The 22,468-nt window shown below is 36.5% G+C and overlaps 1 protein-coding gene across 1 annotated transcript in view; it reads right to left on the bottom strand.

Moving 5' to 3' along the window:
* Window positions 1-22,044, bottom strand: part of MUC2 (mucin 2, oligomeric mucus/gel-forming) — a 57,320-nt gene extending 35,276 nt beyond the window's left edge. Inside the window, exons 1-26 of the mRNA XM_086895680.1 lie at window positions 21,958-22,044; window positions 20,088-20,352; window positions 17,546-17,660; window positions 17,304-17,394; window positions 16,816-16,925; window positions 16,378-16,594; window positions 15,821-15,946; window positions 15,006-15,123; window positions 14,545-14,683; window positions 13,951-14,061; window positions 12,877-12,946; window positions 12,375-12,512; window positions 11,817-11,981; window positions 11,135-11,229; window positions 10,109-10,235; window positions 9,199-9,454; window positions 8,805-8,857; window positions 8,418-8,527; window positions 7,838-7,989; window positions 7,271-7,409; window positions 6,749-6,859; window positions 6,326-6,505; window positions 5,099-5,338; window positions 3,663-3,819; window positions 2,201-2,329; window positions 232-382 (exon numbers count right to left, since the gene is read on the bottom strand). Coding sequence (XP_086751806.1) covers window positions 232-382; window positions 2,201-2,329; window positions 3,663-3,819; window positions 5,099-5,338; window positions 6,326-6,505; window positions 6,749-6,859; window positions 7,271-7,409; window positions 7,838-7,989; window positions 8,418-8,527; window positions 8,805-8,857; window positions 9,199-9,454; window positions 10,109-10,235; window positions 11,135-11,229; window positions 11,817-11,981; window positions 12,375-12,512; window positions 12,877-12,946; window positions 13,951-14,061; window positions 14,545-14,683; window positions 15,006-15,123; window positions 15,821-15,946; window positions 16,378-16,594; window positions 16,816-16,925; window positions 17,304-17,394; window positions 17,546-17,660; window positions 20,088-20,352; window positions 21,958-22,027 — 3,635 coding nt within the window. The 5' untranslated portion in view covers window positions 22,028-22,044. The remainder of the gene's footprint in view (window positions 1-231; window positions 383-2,200; window positions 2,330-3,662; window positions 3,820-5,098; window positions 5,339-6,325; window positions 6,506-6,748; window positions 6,860-7,270; window positions 7,410-7,837; window positions 7,990-8,417; window positions 8,528-8,804; window positions 8,858-9,198; window positions 9,455-10,108; window positions 10,236-11,134; window positions 11,230-11,816; window positions 11,982-12,374; window positions 12,513-12,876; window positions 12,947-13,950; window positions 14,062-14,544; window positions 14,684-15,005; window positions 15,124-15,820; window positions 15,947-16,377; window positions 16,595-16,815; window positions 16,926-17,303; window positions 17,395-17,545; window positions 17,661-20,087; window positions 20,353-21,957) is intronic.
* Window positions 22,045-22,468: the final 424 nt, after the last annotated feature.

Consider the following 22,468-nt stretch of genomic DNA (forward strand, 5'->3'; position numbering starts at 1 on the left):
AATTTATGACAGTTGGCAGATGTAATTAGTGAATTTGCTAATACACTTCTTATACTAAGACTACCAACCTGAAATCTGGATTATTATGGGTATGGAAAATTATGAAATGCAAGAATATACCAGCTCTTCAGCTGAAGTTGCATCTCTACTTCTTTGAGGCCAAATAAAGTAAATGAGGGACTCAGCATACACAAATTATTTCCTGAATTACTGCAAGTAATTTTTATATACCATATTGTACAGTTTTCTTCTGTGGGTACTTCTTGCCCAGGTTGTATATGGGTTCCATCCTCGAGGTAACATCCACATTGGTCTTCAGTCACACATTCCTTTGTCTCTTCATTATAAATAGGCTTGTCCTTAGGGCATCTGGGGTAGCAACCTATTGATGATAGGTAGAACAGAATACAGGATGAAGAAAAAGTACAAAAAAGTACAAAAAGTTAACTCAGTAATATGTTATCTTCTGAAAGTAAATTATTCTCACTGAATGAACCATAGTGAAAGAAATAGAAGAAAGTAAAACTTCTCATTCAAATCAAAGTAAAACTCCCCATTCAAAACAAACCATGGACAATTAGTCTTTTCAAAAGACTTCAACAGTTCTCATTGATAATACTGAGGTGAGGAGGATTAAGTAAGAGGTTTTTATGAAAACTAGTGAAGTTTCTTTTTCTTAGTACAGTACCTTGGAGAAACCCCTAATTTAAACTCACTTCTATGGGCAGCTAATAATTTTAAGACAAAAATACACCCCAATTTTTGTATAGATCACTATATCAATAATAATCTTCTAAGGAATATGGAAGCAGATTCACTAACAAACAGGTTCATCACAACATTTCTTGGAACATTAGACCTTGTTTATATGCCTTGAATACGCCAAGTATCTCTGCCTCAAACTGATAATTTACCTGTGTTTTTCCTTACCCTTGGGCAGTGATCCAAACTTCACTGCAATGGATTAATTGTGTGTCAATTTTTATTCCATTTTTCATGTAAATACACTTAAAAATATTATTCTGTTATTATTATTGTATCTCCTTCCTCCAAATAACCTCTTATTAAGTCAAATTATTAATGACATGAAGTCCTCTTTATACTGTACTGGAATTCTAAATAGCCTTTAAACTGAAGAACCATGTAATTAACTGATACTTAAAAGTCATTTTATACTGCCAGACTGGACTTAAGATGTCCTAACAAAAATAGGTGTGCTCTTTATTTCTATTGAAATTAAACAACAAAAATAATTCAGAAAGATAATTTGCTACATATATTAATCTGCCTTCTGACACTTCCCAAATCTTTCTAATAATATAAGACAATTTATTTTAAAACACAGAGGTTTGTTGGGTTTTAAAAAATATTTTGATTAAGGATTTTTGTTGATTTTTTAGTAGAGTTTTTTGGTGGCATTTTGTTTTGTTTGGTTTTGTTTCTCTTGAGTTTTGGTTTGTTTGATTTTTTCCTTTTAATTTTTTTAATAGCAGTTCAAAGCAAAGTCAAACTCAAGGCATTTCTTACCAATCCCTAAACTGGAGTGCTTCCAGTCCAGACCAAAAAGACTTTATGGCTAAAAATACAGCTTTTTTCTCCAGCTTTACCATATAGAGACAGTACTTATGTTTACATAATGTAGTTACTACAGTAACTACAGTGCACAAGTATGCTTGTGAACTTGTACACTTGTACACTTGTACACTTTCCCATTCTGGGATCATTGCAGTCCTTTTAATGTGAAATTCCTGTTTCATTATCAACCACAAGGACTGTCACCTACTAATATCTCATCTACAAAGGAAACAGAATCTCCATTAAGAATCCAATATATAGCAGCATCCATGTGTCTGCTATGAAAGATATTTTCCAGTGTAAAGGTAAGTGGATGTTGCACACTAATCTAGTAAAGACAATATGATCTGGTACATAAAAAAAATGATCAGGGTAAAAATGCCCAACTCTCAGTGATTCGCTTCTTTGCCATATCAAATATTTTCCTGCTTTTGAAATACTTTTGCATGGGATTCAAAATAACCATGATGTAATAATATTGCATGTTCCAGGATATTATCCAAGCACAGACTTAGTTTTGTGTCTGACAGCAATGTAACGATCACCCATTGATGGTAATAAATAATAAATTACATTATAGGAAACATTTATGTAAGACTGGAGGCAAACTCCAGGAATTTATTACCTTCCAGCAGTGGTACTGTAAAGTTGGTGCTGACATTATTGATCATTCTGCAGGTTGTGATATTACTGCCACAAGGCTCATAGTGCCAGTCACACTCATTGCGAGGATTGTAGTAGTCACAGAATATTGCTGATGAGAAAAGAGAGAAGCTGATTAAAATCAAGGTTTCCAGAATGCAGTTCTGAGCAGGCCTTTAAAGGTACAAGCTACATCAATCTACAAGTTAAGCTGGCCAAATTTCTCTTGAGGTAAAAGACCTGGCCTTAAGCAGATTTACTCTGCTTGAACTTAGGATACTTCAAAACAATGGTACCCAAGATTTAAATTTTAAATATTCAAGCCACTGGGTAAAAATGTTTCAAATCGTAAAGAAAAATATTTTTAAAAAATTAGTTTAAAATAGAAGGTATATTTCTAAGAGTATTTTTCTTCCATAGCTACTAGCAAACTCCTAAATATTCTTCCATTTTATGCAAAATCATTCCATATTGCTATTTCACACAGGTTGGAAGTCCAAGAGGAAGCATATGAGCCATGATGATGATATGATCAAACGTAAATTTAGCTTAGATGACTAGAGACAGAGGAAGGCACTTTTACTATCTTATATATCAGACCTGAATGAAACTTATCATTTTTGTTTCACTGGCTTCTTGCACTTAAAAGCTCCAACTAGTCCAAATTCTGAATCTGAATGAAATTTTAAATTAAAAAAGTATTTATTTCTGCTACTTAAAATCTCAAAATTTTGATTAGAGCACTTTTGGGATAATATTAATTTGAGTACTATTTCACATTAATTTATGGTGTACTGATATGAGTACTAGCACCACTAATAGACACTGCTTAATATACATAACACCGATTAGGTTCAGTGCTAAAGCATGGAAGTGCTATATACTTTTTGCTAAAATCAAATTCTGAATAATTTTAAGAGCTGAGAGAAGAGAGAGATAGAGGAAGAGAAGAGAAGAGAAGAGAAGAGAAGAGAAGAGAAGAGAAGAGAAGAGAAGAGAAGAGAAGAGAAGAGAAGAGAAGAGAAGAGAAGAGAAGAGAAGAGAAGAGAAGAGAAGAGAAGAGAAGAGAAGAGAAGAGAAGAGAAGAGAAGAGAAGAGAAGAGAAGAGAAGAGAAGAGAAGAGAAGAGAAGAGAAGAGAAGAGAAGAGAAGAGAAGAGAAGAGAAGAGAAGAGAAGAGAAGAGAAGAGAAGAGAAGAGAAGAGAAGAGAAGAGAAGAGAAGAGAAGAGAAGAGAAGAGAAGAGAAGAGAAGAGAAGAGAAGCCAGGCTGAACAAGAGAGTTGAAATACACAAATTTACTAGCCCTGTTTGTTCCCTGATATGCTGAGAAAATATGTCACCAAGCAGCCATGAAAGCATGACCTTTCAGTGGCAGTGCTAATGATTTATCTGACTGGCTTTCTGACAGCAGCTAGAAAGATACAGTTGTGTTTATCTGTTACTCACGGCAGATGTCAGGAGTTCTCCAGAAAACACAGGCCTCAGCCTTGATGCACTCTTGGGCGTACGCTGCAACTGCAGAGCAGAAGCACTCACAGTCTCCACCACTGTCACAAGAGCAGGCATCATGAACACAAGCTTCATAGAAAGGATGTGGGTTCACCTGTCAGGGAAAGAAATGATGCCCTAGTTCATCTCCAAATTAGTTTTCAAACTAATACATTTGAGATCTCTTGATATATGGGAATTGAGCTGGCCAGGAATGAGAGTGTGTCTAAGAGTCATCAAATCACAAACATTTACAAGCTTGAAGCTGCTCAATATGTTCTGGTGAATAATAGACTTAAAATAATATAGTTCCTTCATAAGTTGCTATGACTGAAAAAACAAAGTAAGAGTCCTTGGCAGTGCTCACATTTCCTAATAGAATTCCATTCTAGTGCTCCCAAAACCAAGTTGAATTATGCCAGCAAAGTCTTATTTTCCAGCAACCTTTGCCAACCAAATGGTAAACAATGTCAGAAAGGCTGCATTCACAGCAAATATGAAGCATATAATTTTGTGCCTGTCAGTTTTTGGAGTTTATCCAATGACACATTAAAAAAAGCTCTTTTTTTGGGTTTTTTTGGGGGTTTTTTGGTGTTTTTTTGTTTGTTTGTTTGTTTTGGTTCTTTTTTTCTGTTTGAGTCTGCAAGAGGAGAAACTTAGACTGGATTTTTGCTGCTGAAGTAAACCATGTGGAAACATATAGAAAATTAATTAAATTAATAATTGCTTGTGACTTTTCCACTGTGAGTTGGGAGCAAACTGTTGTTAGTATTATCATACATCAGAAAAGATATGAGAAATAAAGAGAAGTGCTCTCTGTGCACTGTACTCTGGAAGCTGTGGGTTGTCACAATGTTTGCTGTGGCAATTCAGAGGCACAGTACCAGTAGCTGTCTGTCGAAATTATGTGATGTCAGTGGTGCCTAAGAAGATTGTTTTGTGGATTGAATACTACAAGAAGTAGTAGCCTCTTCAACAGCCACCATTCATGTTTAGTATGAATTTCCATCCAGAGATAGGTCTGATAGGATGATTGTAGTCCTTCAGTACTTGTAATACTGACTGTCTCTCAGCAAGAGATGGTGCTACTACAGTACACACAGACCTGTTCAGGATACATTTCTGAAGCTAACTTGCAGAGTAGCAGTGAAACTGATGAATATGGCTTTGTACAGCTGGGGCTACCACCACCACTGACACAGGCCCATTGCCACAGAGATGCAGACTACTTTGACCGAGGCCACATGAAATGTGCTGACACCTATAGCTGTACTGAAGACTTAATTGAAGATCACTCTATTTAACTATCTCTTTATTCATTTCTGATGGTCTTTTTGGTTCTGCATTATCAGAAATGCCTTGTGCTGTCCCATCACCTACTGTCTTCTACAAACCTTGGAGTGACAAATTTTGAAGACTTCACTCTGGATGATGCTGCATTCTTTCTCTGCCCAGGACTTCCGGTGTGGTTTCAGATCACAGGGCTTAATCTCTTCTGTGACATCTGGGCACATGGGAGATTGTTTCCAGGAATTTCCAAAATCCAGAGGATTAGTCTCCTGCAGTCCACTCCTTGTTGTAAAGTCATTGTTTGCCTTGTCATCAAAGTTGCCACACAGACCACACACTTTGCCCTGGAAAAGAAAATTGAGTTTTTAAATATACCATGGAAGTGAGAAACAGGCTCTGGTAAAATAAGAGCAAAACATTGACATGAAAAATGACAAATGACTGTCTGTGTAAAGGACAACTTTCATCTTTACTGTCAAATCATTGTACTGAAAATAAATCTTTATTTGTCTGTCCTCAGCAAATTATTCAACTGCCATGTCTTCTCTCCTTGAAATCAATTATATCTAGTGTATTTCCATATCTCTATTTCCATATTCAACTTAAAATATTAAAGGGTGCCCAAGCCTCTTACAGCTTACAGAAAATAATTATTTATTCCCCATTCTTCTCAATTTATCATAACTCACCTATTAATTAAGGTAATTAATTTCTGCTGAAAGCTGTTTTTATTAAAAGTTTCTAGCATAATGAGCACCATTTCTTCATTCATGGAAAAGAAATTACAGGGACCCATTTTTCTTGAAAGAAAATGTATCAATCTACCCTCAATGGTGAATTCTTGGTAGTGTTATTTAAGGTCCACCAGTCCCCTCAAGAAACAGTATGTCACTGTTTGTACAATGCCTCAATATTCTCCAATTCAGCATGCTGAATTTCAAGAACCAGAACCATGGCCATACATGGTATAGGGAGTTTGGTTTTAACACAGGGCTGAGATTGCATGTAGGTTTCGAAGTACATGTACAGTCAGTTCACATCCCCTAAATTATTCTGGATGATTGGCTATCAATACTCACAAACTCAGGAGTATTCCCCAAGATGTTTATCTCTATTGGAATAACATCTGATGTGTTCTGTGCAATGCATTGTGATAGACTGTAAGAAACCCCAGAAACACTTCTGCAAGCTGTGATGATAATAATACAGGCTAATCATCAGCGCACAGAGGATATAGGAATGGATGTAGACATGGAGTCAGAATAAAAGCACATTTACATTTCCTTGTCTATCCATAATACTACTTCAGAAAAAGACAGAAAGGCACTAACTTTGTAATCAGGGCTCAACTTGATGAAAACAGTAGTCTTCTTGTCCCAGATCAGCATCACACCGTTGCTAGCCTCAATAACCAGGTACAGGCCGACTGTCCTGTTCCAATACTGCACATCATCACCAACGTCTCGCTGAATTTCTTTGTACTCTTTGTTCTCCAATTTCAGTTCAGTTTTCTGAAAGATAAAAGAGAGAAGTATTATAACACTAACTTCTATGACGAGATAAAATATTAGATACTTGTAACAATGCAACTTATTCTGAAACCAGTAGCTCAAACTCTGAGATGACTTTCAAGATGGAGAATAATTTGATAGGGCCTCTAATGCTTGTTACAGATGCTTTTAGGGGCATGATTTTGGAACACTATATTTTTGGTAATACTCGATTACTGATTTGTGCTGACTATGATCACTCACCCCTAGGAACATTTTGATAGCCTTTGAGCATGTGACTCCTGTAGTTCCACAGGGGACATTCTCTGTGATGATACTGAATGAGCCGCTGGAATTTTTGGCACCACAGAAGTCCTATTGAAAAAGAAAAAAAAAATTAAAAAAAGTAAAGAACATGAGAAATGAAGTAGCATATTTCTCATAGTTCACTCTCATAAAAACTGAAATAATTTAAATCTTCACAATGTATAAATAGTTACTGCTCCTTCAAATGTGAGATCCTACACACACATATTTTTACAGATGCACAACCATATATGTACACTTCTATGCATACATATAAACAGTTAACACAGTCTCAGCCTAGTAAAAAAGAATCCACATTCACACAGCTTGCCTGCACTGAAAATACACAATTTATCCTGGCAGAATGTGTGAATACCTTGGGACCAACAATGGCAGGCAATAAGGAATGACAAAATCAAAAAGGAAAGTAGATTTTTCAAGGCAATCAAATTCCTTTGCAGCCCTCCTGATGAGAATTACCTGAGTAGCCACATATTCACAGCTCCCATCAAAGTCATAGAATTTCCCATCGAAAGTGTTATAATGGCCACTTCCATATATCATACAAGTCCCATAGCACACATCATCAGTGCATTCCCAAACCCCTTTCTGGCAGGTGCTAGAAGAGAGCAGAGAAGTTGAATTTTCAGACATTGCCAAGAGTGTGCAGTTTGAAAAACTGCAGAACAAACCAAGCAGCTGACTGATATAACATTAATAATGTACAAAATATCCAAGCTTCAACTTCAATTGTTTAGCCTGTTTTTAAGCCTATAACATGATTTTTACTCTGTTGAGCTACAATCTTTAGATCTGATAGCACTTATTTTTAAAAAATAAGGGAGTTTTCCCAACAAGAGATGCCTACTGTAAACAGAGGTAACTCCTACTCCCATACTTTCATCAGAATCTGTATTTTCAAAGATAGCAATAAGTATTCCTCAAAATTAAGGATGATACTTCCAGCTTTTGCAGCTACTACTAGACAGGACTATGAATACACTGCATAGAATATATTTGAGAAGAGAGTATTCACTTATAACCCACCAGGTATTGCAGTCCACTTTTATCTTGCCTCCAGAAGAATACCACTCATTGTTATGAATGCATGGGCAATCTTTTTGCTCAACACAGCCCCCTCTGCCATCATCAAATAGACCTTCAGGACACACACAGCCTGAGACACACTCTGTCTGGAACTAAGGAATATAAGGAGAAATGGTTATCTTATGACAAAGCACTGCATCTTAATTCCACTTCTTCACAAGCACTCTTTAAATAAACTCTGTTTACAACCACACAGTCTAATATTGATTAGTTTTATAAGGTTGGTTTTTTTCTAGGTTTCTAATGTTTTTCTTTTCTTTTTTGATTGTCTAAGAACCCAAATTCTTTTTCAGTTGGAAATGATGACTCTACTAAAGGCAGTAAAAAGTAAGAGGAGAGGGAAACCATAAGTGGAATCATTGTGAAAATGGCAACAGATTAATATCATGGGGGAGGAAAGAAGGGTAGATTAAACCAAAGAGAAATAAATGGCTAGTTACAACTGTATTTGCTGTGTAGCACCATGTGTAAAGAATACAGAATAAACAAAGCAAGACATGAAGAAAAGCTGAATACTTACATGATCAGTTTGAGGAGTATGACAGCTAAGTTGTAGAGGTGTTTGTGACGTCCACTTTGAGGATGCATTGCAGTCAAAGTATGTCTTGTTGGAAGAACATTCTTTTCCACCTGAAAGGTACATTGTTGTTTTAGATCAATCAAGACAATGCAAAAGTAATGTGAGTGAAAGGTGCTAGTTCCTGAGACAGAAATCTCAGTTTATGAGATTTCTTATGAGAAAAGTAGGCTCATTGAAGAGAGAATAAAGTGAAAATGTGTTACTGTTTTACATAAAGAGAAAAAAACACACAAAACAAGTAAATGGAAAATTCAAAAGGGAAGTAGGTTTGGGTTGGGAGGTTCGTCATGGGTTTTATTCTAGTTTAGTTTATAGAATGTCACTTACTTCTCATTCTTATTTTCACTGAAGTGCACTGGATCTTTGCATTTCGGCAAACACTAGAAAAGTGAAGTAAGTAGAAATTTAAAAAAAAAGCAAGGTCAAGATCTTAAATTTAAGTCTAAGGATTTGTTTATATAAATTTGAAAGCCTTATTAACACTGCAGTTTCAGAATAACATTTATCTGTGAAGGCCAGTACTCACACCTCCAAAGCAAGTTGCACATCTCAATTATTGATACATTGCATTGCAACAGGATAATGCTTTGCTCAGCAAAAAGATGCTGTGAAATGCATTAAAAATACCCACTAAAGTACAAAAAAACCTAAGCACCTTACACCTAATAAGCAATTTTAAAGGGCTTTTTCTCCACAAACAAGAAGCCAAAATAAAACATACCAGCGTTCTCCATCTTTTGTGAAATATTCACCAGGTTCCAGGTATGATCCCTTGTAATAACACGGGCACTGGGAGATGGGCACACAGTTATCATGCTTATCCAAGTACGTATTGGGTGGGCAGCCACAGCCATCCACAGGAGCAAAGTCTTGCAAGCAATACTTTTCACCATCGGCAAGGGAACGACAGGTTTGCTGGCACATTGTAAGATTGTAAAGGAAGACTTGATTTCCTGGGCAAGAAGATACTTCACTGCCTGGAGGGGAAAAAAAACAAACTTATAAATAAAGAATGCAGGACAGACAATTTGACATTGACATTTCCATTTTGGTTTCTTTGGCTGTGCTGAATGTAGTGATAAAAACATTCCCTTAGACATTATTAAAGTACAAAATTATCAGAAGTTACAAGTAACACTAATCTAATTTTACCAGTTGAAGACTTAATTTTAACTGCTACTAATAGTTTCTACTTTCATACCCTTACTTATTTCACATACTGATAATCAGATACAGAGCGCAATACAATAAACTTCCAGTCTCAAACATACTGAATTGTTGATGAAAAGCAAGCATGATCAGAAAGAAAGACAGCGATAAACAAATGCATCGTAAAAGCCCTGATGGCTGGGATTCCATTAGTAAATGGAATTATAATAGAAAGACTGGGGAAAGAAGGTGAAAGTTAAAAATATTGATTTCTACTTTTAAGTATAAAACTTTCAAATTACATCTGAAGAATATAACATGAATTAGTAAACTTTATCAGCATTGTCCTTTTTAGGTCCCTTAGACATTTCTAAGATACTCCAAATCCCTTAACAGTGAGATCGCTGACAACCAAATTCAGAGAGAGCCTCTTATTTCTCATGGTTAATTATTTCTATAGGGATTACTGTTCCACTACTTACTGCAGACACTCTTTCTCCAGTCTCCCAGTATGATCCCTTTGAAAGCACAGGCTCTTGAGTAAGAGGACAGAGCAGCACACAGACATTCTTCATTGTCTTCACAGAGGCAGGTGTCATATTTACATTTCTGATAAAAAAGAACAAAAGGGTCTTTAAGTCATTAAATCAATGGGCAATTGCAACTTGATTGCTACAAAATGTCCTGTTTTCCTGATGTTGTTTGTATTAATTCCCATGACCAGAGAACAATGGAAGGAATAGAGAAAGACCAGAAAGTTAAAGTGCTGCTTCATTTAATATACAATGAAAATATTTGGATGTTCATTCTAACCTAAGCCAAGCCTCTTGAATCTTTAAAAAGTAGCTAGCCTCCTAAGAGCACCTTTTTCAAAGGATATTAATACCATTTGTTCTCGGTTACTAATTAGAAATGCAGAGATCCACAAAAACTAGAATAATAAAGGCAAAAGATTAACCAGGTCTATGAAGACGTTAAGAAAGTTTGAGCTTACACTGACTTCCAAGTATAAGCAATGATTTTGGAATTCCTTTTCCTCAGGTAAGCCTCACTTACTCATCAACAGAGATGAGCATGGAGAAAAAGAATTCATGGAGATTCTGGCATGAAAATGATTTGGTGTTACATTCCAACCACATACTGGTTGGAATGTTCTCCTCAACTTTACAGAAACTAATGTTTAAGGGTAGGCTCAGACTGTGCACAAGTGCAACTCTTGAATCTTCTTTTCAGTCCAAATATCCAAGATAATAAAAATGTACATGAAACACAAAACATAAGAAAGCAAAAGAAAAAAATGTACATTTTTTATTCAGCAGCAGCCCATAAGGATTCTCATCATATTAGATACTTTGGATGCTATGCTGCTTGAATCGGTCAATGCAGAAACTTCAGCATCTCTTATGGACAAGCTACCCACTGATATTTCAAATGTTCAAACAATGATAAATGTCTGCACTTAACTATCTGAAATAATGTAGTACTAAAAGAACGCAGAATTACAGTACCTTATAGTATTCTGAAGGATCAATGGCTAAGTGACATCTTGCAAAAGGACCCTTTGGGTTTCTCAGCAAAGAGCACCAATGCTCAGCATAATTTGCTGAAAAAAAAAAAGATAAATTCATCACCTTTCCTTATCTTCTTTGTGCCAATCCTACTTATGCTGACACATAAATGCAGTGCAACAATACAAATGAGAGAACTGTGTGCATTTTGGGTAGTGGAGAAACTACATGCAATCACCATACATATACTTCTAATCCTTGATTCAGAGACATGCAATCATAAAATCAAAAATTGCACCATACTTTTGCAACTTGTACACATGGAATTGTGACAGCTTCTTCCATTTGGGGACCATAAAGCTGAGTTAAACATAAATCCTTATGTTTAATGGTAGATAATGGTAGGAGATACAACCTGACTTCGCAGATAAGACAAATTAGTGATTGTTTTTCTCATTCTTCCACCCAAGGATTCTTTTACAATTACCCCTTAAATATTCACTTTAGTTTGATGAAGTGTTTGTATGTATACCTACTTGCATATATTAATGATTAATTTTACAGTCCTGTAAAAAAATCTTCAATGCCCCACTACAACTCTTACACAGCTGTTGCAGTAACACATAGCAGGCACTGCTCATCCTGGCAGAAGCCAACCATCTGACTTATTAAATGTGCTTACCACTTTCAATGCTGAGACTGCAGGGATCTTCCAGCTTTTCTGCCTGGTCTGTGCAGGTGGACTGAGCCTTCCATGTGTTAGCAAAGGCAGATCCTGTAGCCTCAATCAGCCCACTAGTTGTTCTAAAGTCGTCACCTTCCATTCCATTGAAGTTTCCACAAAGACCTATTTGAGAACAAGGTAAAAATTTCACATAAGCATTACTTATTCCATACTATATCTGTGCTTCAAGAGATTACTACCCTAACCCATATTTTTTATGCTTTCTGATGATATTGAAACCACAAAATACACCAAAAAAACTGGTTTTGTTGATAGTTAAAATTTAAACTGAATACAAAAGTAAGGAATATTCTAAAAAAACATCTATGTTCTGGCACCAGAGTGATAGGTAATTTCAATATCAAAAAATAAAAACCCATTTCTAGTCTGCTTGATTCAATTTTCTTTCAGTTTTCTCCCCTTGAATCAACAAGTAGCATGAGTAATCACTCATAAAGAGTGATTATTCAGCTGTGAAACAGCACAGCTTTGCTTCACATTTGCATAGATACTTGCCTTGAAGTTTTCCTTTAACTGATTGATCCACAGTCACAAACAGCTGCATGACTTGAAACAGCTGGATCTGCATCTGAAGCCCAAAAGAAGTTTGTACAACAAGGTAGCTGGAAGATGGCTTGAATACTGAGAAGCTGGCTGAAAAACAAAATATGAACTGTTGTAGTAAACAGACACACAGGCTGCCAAAAGCCAAAGCACTTCTTATTAGATTCTCATGTATCACCCAGTATGAAATCTCTGATACCAGGATCAAATTAATATTTATTTTCCTTTAAAAATCACTGACCAACTAGATGTGATGCTGGTCCTCACAAACTTAACAAGTTTATTTCTTATATTGATTGATCTCTGGGATCAGAACCAAATGGGCAAGTCCACACCATGTAACCAGGTTTGGAAAGTGCTAAATACCTCTCTTCCACTTTTGCCTCTGTAAAAATACATCCCTACATGAGAAGTCAGGTGTGTGACACTTGACATACAAGGCTGTGTCCCTTACCTGACACATGAGGCACATTCACTGTCATCTCATTCAGGAGCACGCTGCCATCTGATCTGAAAACCACCACCTGTGTAACGGCAAACAGAATCAATGAGGTTTCAGGGACTGAGGAAAAGGAACAAATACAATGAAAATTAACAGGAAGTGCATCTGACACATTTAGGCTTCATCTAGAACTCCAAATTTTTGAAAGGAAAAATCTATCTGAAAATTCAACCTGGAAGCAGCCCTAGAGGGTATATGTAAGGTATTGTCTTGCTATTCAGTGTTTCTCTTACATCTGCCTAAAGAATTCACAGCAATAATGAAAGGAAACACTCATTTATATTGGGAACTTTGGTTTCAGTAAGTAAAAGAAAATATTAGGTCTTCAGGATCTGTAGCAAGTTCTTATTCCTTATTAAAGCATGTGCTACAGCTTCTGTGTGATGGTTAATATGATTCTGACATGGTAGGAAAGCAGTTTATTAAACTTCCTCAGATGTACTTCCTACTCTGTACATATAGAAACGTAAAATTATTGGATCTTAATTTGGTTTTCTTATGTTCTATTAATGCTGGCAAGAACAAGGAAATCCATATATATGTGAAGAAAATCATGTGTATATGTATGTAAATTATGTATAGAGATAGTCTATATATTCTCATAAACAAAGAATACTAAAGTGAATATTTGCGAAGGTTGGATTGTATCACCATTCGAAGACAGTCTTTTTCTTTTGACAAAGACTCAATTAGGTCTATAAAATTACATCTGAATTAAGAAAAAAACTATGAGGGAGAGAAGAATGCTACTCTTCTCTCCAGACACCTGGAATTTTGTGAGAATAATCATATTGCACAGAGCAGAGGAAAGAGGAGGGGGAAATGTCAGTTGTTTTGAGTCTTATCTTTTCTTAAGTTTAGGTTTATTTTGAATTCTCAAGGCAGAAACCTGAGCTGTTTGTCAGCCTGCCTGAGGTTCCTTATCTCTCCACAGTAATGACTCCAGAAGAAAAAAGTATTCACCCACATTAAGGGAAATACGCTAATTTTCAACATATCTAGCAGAATCCACAGAACAGCACTTACATTCTTTTTGTTATCCACTAACAGCACAACATTCTTCAAGCAGGTCTGTTTGTCTGTGGAACCACAGGGAGCCAGCTCTGCCAGGAGAGCATAACTTTCATTTGCAGTATCCTACAGTCACAGGGAAAGAAGTTTCCATTAGTCAAATTAAAAATCTCATGAGATGATTTCCACAACAAAGACTAAATTCATCAGTCATATTATAATCTTCGCTCTAGAAGATTTTCCTCATTCTCTAGGAGAATGGACACCAGATATATTAGGGATGAATGAAACAGCTGCCTACTTCTTTTCCCTACCTGACTTTGACTCAGAAATAGGTACTACAGAAGTGGCAAAGAATGTCTAATCCTGACACCTTTTGACTTCTTAAATACAAAGGACTCCACTGGATAATGACAGCATAGGCAGTCTTCTATTTCACTGAGTTAATCAACCATCGCAGTAAGTCCCCAGCTTCCCCTTAGGGCTATTACAGCTAAATCCCAAATTTTCTAGTACAACTTCCAGCATTTCTGCTTTCCTTGCCTTATGGAAGTGGCCTTATGGAATGTGCTCCATTCTACAAGAGAACAGCCCCACAGTACACAGTACCTTGGCCAACACATAGTAGCAGTCTCCATGGAAGGTGTACTTCTTCCCATCAAAGGTGGTAATATGGGAACCTCCTTCCACTGAGCATGTGCCTGGGCAGGGTAAATCTTTGCAGGTCCATCTGCCTGAATTACAGGTGCTATAAACAGACAAATTATACAAAAAATGCTTGTAGTTGTTACAGGAGCTGGCATCACTGAAAGTATCTGTATATCTGGCAACCAGCAAGCTATTCCCAGGTGTTTTAGAACTGTGGCCTTGACCATTTCCTTGAGATTTTCCCTCTGACATATGCCATAGAATCAAGAAAACTTTTCAGAAATTTTGTTCTATAGACATGTAACATAAACATCAAATTCAGAGTGTTTTCAGGCCATCTGTTATGACCAACTGGTAATTTGAAAAATGCAAACCCATTTACAATCATTCAAAGACAAATGTAAAACAACCAGGATCCTTACCATTCTTCACATTCTTTGGAAATGCTTTCTCCAGGTGCATACGCCTTTCCACCATGTTTGCAGTGGCACTGGCTAACAGGGATGCAGCCTTTTTCACTGATATCATCATACACAGTTCCTATAAAACACAACATTAAATATTGCAGCTCTTTTTCAAATAAGCAATTTCCACAGAGGATAAACTCTAATTTTCCACACAGGCTGAGTTTATCTAAATTGTGAAGAATACTGTCTCTATTTTTTGTAAATAAGACAGAGGGAAAGCACTTTTATACAGCTTTGAAAATCCAAGTCTGTTCATTTATAACTATACATAGATAAAAAGGTTATTGCAAGCTTATAAGAACAATCTCAGAATGTCATATGTTTAGATTTTTAGTCTTTTTGTCTGTGAAGATTATCACTGTAATCTTCTTTCCTAAGGTTAAGGTTGATGGCAAGCCTGAGAATTTCACTTGCTATCCCTCATTGCCACTCTCTGGGCAAATTATGTCCATAGTCTCCATTGTCTGAAAACTATTCAATTTAAAATGCATGATTTACTATATAGCATCAAGACCCCACTAGATGAGAATTAAAAAGCAGGTTTATTACCTGTCACTGTGTTCATATGTTTGAACTATAAAATAATTGATTAATTAATCAATTATTACCTCCTTAGAAAATTTTACAGTTATGTTCCTCTAGGGGGGAAAATACAGAGTATCACTACTCGTTTCTAAGATATTATTTGACTACATGTAGTATTTTAGTACGACTCCTTTAGCCAGGGCTCTTGCTTTTGTCCCAGATGCAACAGCTAGAATAGCACTTGCCTTCAGGGCAGAAACAGCCATCCATGTAGTGCTCCTCACAAAGGCTGCTGATCTCCAAGTGTGAGCAAGTATCCATGCAGGGTGAGCTGCTTTCTCTATAGACCATGGTAGCGGGACAGCTCTTGGCTGAAGGAATAAGAAAGACACCCTCAGTTATTTGACTTAAGTCCATCATTCCTGAAACCCACAAATCATACACCCTACTCCCTTCAAGCCAGTGGTGTCTCAAGCCAGACTCCACATGGAAAAGCATGTTCATCTAGTTCTGAACTGTTTTTTATATTTACTTCTTTTGCTTTCAAATAGATCAAATTATTCCCATCTCCTGCAGCATCAAATCTTAATTTTTTTTAATGGGAGCAGAATGTGCCGAAAAATATTTCTTAATAGCAAAAGTAACAGAAGGAAAAAAAAGGGAGAGCATCATATTTTTAGCACTACCGGTATGAAATTTATAATACATGCCAACAGTTTTGTGAAGAAGTAATGAATTTAAATTTCATGGTTCTACATGCATGAAACATTTGGATCTTTGTAAAATTCGTGTAGCTGCTTACGGCAAAAGTTCTGTGTCCTCCATTCTCCTGGGCGGCCGCCGGCATGTGAACACTGGCGGGAATACTCAGAGATGGTGCTGCAGAGGCAGAAGGAGTCCTCCTTCCCATTACAGGCACACTTGTCCTGCATGCAGGCTTGGATGTACATTTCCAAATTCAGACGTAGCCGACAATCGGCAAATGCAGGGGAAGTCAGCAACCTCTGACACTCATCACGCTGAGGAGGAAGGTGAATAATGTTTAAGAGGTTTTTAAGCATTTGAGCTTCTGGACATTTCTTATCTTGAAAAAAAACCTGTTGTCTTTTGAACAGCTAAGAAAAAGTAACCATTTATCCTGGAAGGGAGAGTCCTTCCAGCTCCTTGCAACTAACTCCCTGCTGCACAAGGATGTCTCCATGTGCCCATGTAAATAAAGTTCACCACAAGGAATACTTACATGCTCATTACAGCTTGGAAGAGCCTGAGTTTCATCTGGATCTTCACATTTGGCATTGGGTTTGCTGATCTTCTGCATGTTCCCATATGTAATTGAGTTGTAGCTTGCATCTATGAGAAAAAAATGTAAAGAGAACTTTCTGAGCTCCAAAAATTGACAAGGAGCACCTGATTCCTGAAACTCTATTGATTAAGGGAAACAGTTACTATGATATCAAAGATGCTTGTCAGACACAGGTACCTGCTCCGAATGATGTCTAACTGTGCTCAAAAATGTAAAAGGGAAACAGGAAAAGAAGACTAGTAAAGAACAAAAAGATTAATCTGGAACAGAATAAATTTAGATCAGGAATGCAGCACTGGAACTTAATGTTTAGTCTGGGGCAATCACAGAAACCTCTCAAGTGAAGTTTGCTCTCCTGTGTTTCTATGCACAGGGCTTGTCAGCCTATCTTCAGTGACAGCTGTCAGTATGGTGGGATGACACACCTCCATTGATGAACTCATTGTAGATTTGAATTCCATTGTAATCCCCACAGAGACCACAGGTATGGTTATTAAATTTGTTGTCCAGCTCCACCTAAATAATGAAAAGAAAAAGGAAAAACGTAAAAGAATTATCTTTTTTTCCTCCTTTTCTCCCCTCCTATTTTTTTTTTTTCCTACTGAGATAGAGAAATACCCCAGGAAACCCAGGAAATACCAATTAAAAATACTTTGATCATACATACCATCAGGGCATCCTGCTGGTTCCACATCAGAACCATGCCTAATTTAGCATAAATCTTGGTGTAAATTTCATTGCTCTCAATGAGGACACCAGAGGTGTAGTAAGGTGTCTTCACACTAGAAGAAAATCACAGACATTGCATTAGTTAGGAAACCTAAGGGCTGACATGAATGTCTGCAATAAGCCAAATACCACAAGGAATAGAGAAACTAGTCTGACTACCTCATCCTAACTGCACAGGATGCCTTGTTTAATGAGACATAAAGTCTTTTCTTTCTGACAACTGGGACAGTAACTCATTGAAAAAAATCATTTATAAAGCAAAGCAATTTCAGAGGAAAAGCCTACCGAACACTTCGGGCTCTTTAACTCAAAAAAACCCAAAATGTCAGATGTCTTTAAATTAGTCAAAGAAAAACCATCATCATTGTGGTATTAACAGAGGATATTCAAACACTCACTAATAATTTACATCAATGAAAGGAGCTACAACATAATTTACAGTGTTTCTTTACCAAAATATCTCAGCCAATTCAGAGAGAATCAATGTTCCATTGCAAGGAACTGCCTTCTTAAGAGAGAGTTCAGAATGCACAGGCAGTTACAGGGACAGCCAACAAAATTTTGAAAAGAAAGGAGAATGTTAAGAGGAATTCAGTAGCTCTTTCAGTAGTTAGTTACTTTGTTTTAAGTGTACAGGACTGAGCTTGTTAATGGTGACAGAAGACAGTTTGCAGAGGGCTGAGCATAGATATTTTTGTGTGATAACAATTCATGTCTTACAAATAAATCAAACTGCTGAATTTCATTCAGCAACAAAAGGATTGTGGCAGGCAGTCTTATCCTTTAAAATCTAGAGGACTAGAGTCTGTTCAAACAGCAGTAAACTGTTAGAACCAATGTAAACTGGAATCCAATCAAAATAAGTGGTTAATTTTGTACAGATTAATCAATGTAATTTCTATCCATCAGGATTCATGCATGTGTATGCACATCTCTTAACTAGTCTCTTGACTGGGAGAGCTTTATCTCCTAATTTTTTGTCACTGGGGTTTTTACAGCTATTTACCTCAGACATTTTTTAACGTGTCCAAATGACGTACGCATCTAGGTGCAAACTCAGAGATCATCATTTCTACTTTTGACTGCATTGTTCATCAATAAACAATGAAGTGTTGATAGATTATGTTTCTTGAGGGGGAGCATAAAATTTTGGACATCTTTTCAGCTTTTAACTATCACAGCACGGAATATTTATCTTTTTTTCTAATAGTAGGACATTCAATCAGTCAGTGGATCAAGTACCTGAAGGCTAATCCATACACTTTGCTACTTCACAGTTTTCACTTCAGCACTGCAAAATGCTATTTTACATGACATTTGATCGTTTATCATTTCAGGATCAATACGGAAAATTAAGTTCTACAAAAACATAAATTCAATCCAAGCAGCAAAAACCTGTTCAGCAGGGATCTGTTGTTTTATGACAGTAAAGTTTATCTAAGACAAAAATGGCTCTGTTTAAGAGAAACAGTATAAAAGGACTTCTAACTTGTTTTTCATGGAGTTCTTTTTAAGACTTGAGTACACAGTTAAGAGCTTTTTCAATTTGAGGGAAGAATTAATTTTTTGTAACTTTCTTTCATTTTTCATGCCTTCTAATATAATTTTTGGAAAACTGAATGTTACCTTCAATCTTTGAACATATTTTCATTGCAGTGGCTTGTGAACTTTAGAGCAAAAGTTGAATTTTGGGCAAAACTGAGTTCTCCAATGACAAATAAAAAGTTCTCTTTTTTTCAATTATGCTAAAACATACTAATTAACTCACGAGTTGCTTCAGAGTATAAATGCACACACTACAAGGATACGCTAATGATAGGAAAGACTAGGTGAAGACACAGCATCAGTAATGGTGTCAGAGAAGTTTCTTGTTTAATCATGTTATAGAAGGAGAAAAATAACACTGCTTAGTCTGAAAAAAGTACATATTGCCACAGATAAATTAGTGTAAATTTTGACCTGTGATATATCTATTAAACTCCCTTGAGAAATGGCCATCAGATCTTAAAGAATTATTTATGAAGATCAGAAAAAACTACACTCTTCTGTCAGAAAATAAAAGGAAAAAAACACAGAGAAATGCATTTACTTTTCAAGGATTTGCTAGACCATCTGCTAAGGTAAAACTCAAGATGATGCCATTAAATAAATGAAGTTATGTCATTTTAAGATAGTGAAAAATCTGGCTCATAAGCTGCACTGTTTTCTGCACAACTGGAAGAACAATTCACTCAACCATATTCCTGACTTGCATTTAAGTAATCCCTTATGCCAGTGTAGAAATGACAATTGAAACTAAAGCCCCTCCCCAAAGCAATTTCAATGCTGAATTTCAAAAAGATTTTTTGTTTGTTTGTCTGTCTGTGGAAATTCTTTGTAGCAGTTTCTCCAGTGATACACAGACAGTTGCATAAAAAATCAATTCTGCTTTTATCTTCCCAGCACATTTCTCTGAATAACATTATAGTAAAGGAACTTACATCCGCCCTTCCACTACAACCAGGTTTGGTTTGAGGTAGACCATTATATCCTTGATTTTCATCAGAATATACTGGATCTCAGGATGGCCATTGCTGTTGAGAGCACGCTGGATGTGGACAGAGAATTCCTTGTAAGCCTCTCGACAGTCGGAAACAAAATTGTACTCGCAAATGCCAGGGAATTGGTAGACGTCTCCATCAAAAGTTTTGAAATGGTTGTTTCCCCAAGTGCTGCAGACATAGTGGCCATGGCTTCTTGTCCTTCCTGTTAAGTGATGAAAAAGAAATAGATATGAAAAGAAGTGCAAGAAATGCTCTAGTGTTAAAAAAGGTGTTTCATTTTACAGTAGGAACCACTTGCAATTATGTGCACAGTGATTCCATAGATTTCAAGCCTCATCAAGTATCTGCCAGATCAGCAGAAAATATTAAAATCTTTAAAGGTGAATAAGATATTAATAAATAATTCTGAGGCCACGGTATATCCTGTAATCCTCACTGAGGTGAAGGAACTTATCTGCATGAGGTGAGGAAACTTAATACTGACCACTAACTTGGTTTCTGTGCCAAGCATATGATTTTATTCTGAATCACAGTATTATTTTTATCAATATTAAATTTTCCCAAGAACCATCTTCTTTCCTGGTGCAACATGTTCTAGAAACGAAACAGGTGGGAAACCAAGAAAGTACTACCTACTCTGGAAGGCAAATAGTTTAAAGGTTATGAAAGGGCTTGTGCACAACAGGAGATTTCAGGGAATTATTTATTTTCCTAAAAGCAGTAGTGATTCCTATTGCTGCAAGACAGAAATTTTTCAGAAGATAGGTCAGAAAATAGCCATAGTAGGAGGAGAAAAATAAAAGAAGTTTTTGTAATAGCAAAACATGAAGATGATTTTTTCCTTTCCCTGTCATCTATACCAACAAATAATACAAATTAACAAAATATCTGATGAATCTCCAGATACTGTAAGTTAGGGGCAAATAATAAAAGCTGATCCTCCTTGGGAATCTTGATATATCTCTCATCTTCACAAGATTTTCTTGGATCATTTAACATGACAAAGCAAAACTACTAAGAACACCTCTAGGTTACTATACTTTGATGGTATCAATCATACCAGATACATCCAGCCAAGCTGGAATGTTTCCCTCCCCAGAAGGAAGGCTACAGAGAGATCCTCCCCGGAGCTCACAGCTGGAAGACCAAATCCAAGATAAAGCTATCCTCCCATTGCTAAATTCAAGACACAACAGACCAAGTTCAATAGCCCAAACCTGATCACTGGATATAGTTCATCACCTTTTTCTCTAAAAAGCAGTTTTCAGTAAGAGTGCTCCATTCCATTACTTCAAATTTTACAGCAAATACAGTAAGTTAGAGCTTTTGGAAAAGGATTTAAAATGTCCTAAATGACAAAATTAGCTTTTTCCAATGTTATTACATTACATTTTTGAAGACCAACTTATGTTGTTCCAAAGTAACAGAAGACACAATCATCCATTTCTTCATTGCTTTAACAATGAACCTCTCAAAGTCCTACAGTTCCTTTCTGTCAAGTTGTTGCCATACCTAGTAAAGACTCAATGCATGGAAAGAAAAGCAACTCTGAAAGTATTTTCCAAGCATATCAAACCAGAAATCAATGCAGTAGATACAGGCACTAACTTCTGCAAAGAAAGTAGTATCTACTAATTTTGTCCACGCAATGCAGCCTCAATATTTGAAAGCTTAAGCAATTTAAGGCGTCCTAAAACTCCAGCATATTATTTAAATGCACTGCCTCATTCCAGCTCCACAGCGATATTTTAACTCTCTCCCTCTTTTCCAGGAGGCAGTCTGCTACCATTCCATCTCTAGAGCTTACCTTTCTTTATTTCATTAGCAGAGGAAAGAGCCAGCCAGAGGAGGAAGAGGCTGGCCACTCTTAGCCCCATGGTGGCTAAGGAGGGTGAATGGGAACTCCACTGGAAACTCGGCTTTTTATAATACCCACTGAGGCAATTGATTCTATCACAGGGAGGAGATTCAAAGGGAGGAGGCAAGAGGAGGGGTGAAAAAACAGATGTGATATTTGCAGAAGATAAGAAGTAAACAGACAATCGTTTTTCACCATAAATGAAGGAATACAGCATAAGGAAATAGTATAATATTGATTCAGTAATCATGTAATTTTTTATTGCTCTATTTCATCTACAGGATGCTGTGCTTTTAAATCCTTCAAATGTTCACGCCAAGTTAAACCCTCAGCAACTCCCATAACAAACAATGAATTTTGGGGTGGATGAACAAAGAAATCCCTTGAAGATATTTTAAGGTGAGATCCTAAAATAGAGGCTTCAAAACCAAAGAATTTTTTCATTTTTCATCATCAGATA

Source organism: Cyanistes caeruleus, chromosome 6 (genome assembly GCF_971803275.1).
Source record: "Cyanistes caeruleus chromosome 6, bCyaCae1.hap1.1, whole genome shotgun sequence".
Lineage (NCBI taxonomy): Eukaryota > Metazoa > Chordata > Aves > Passeriformes > Paridae > Cyanistes > Cyanistes caeruleus.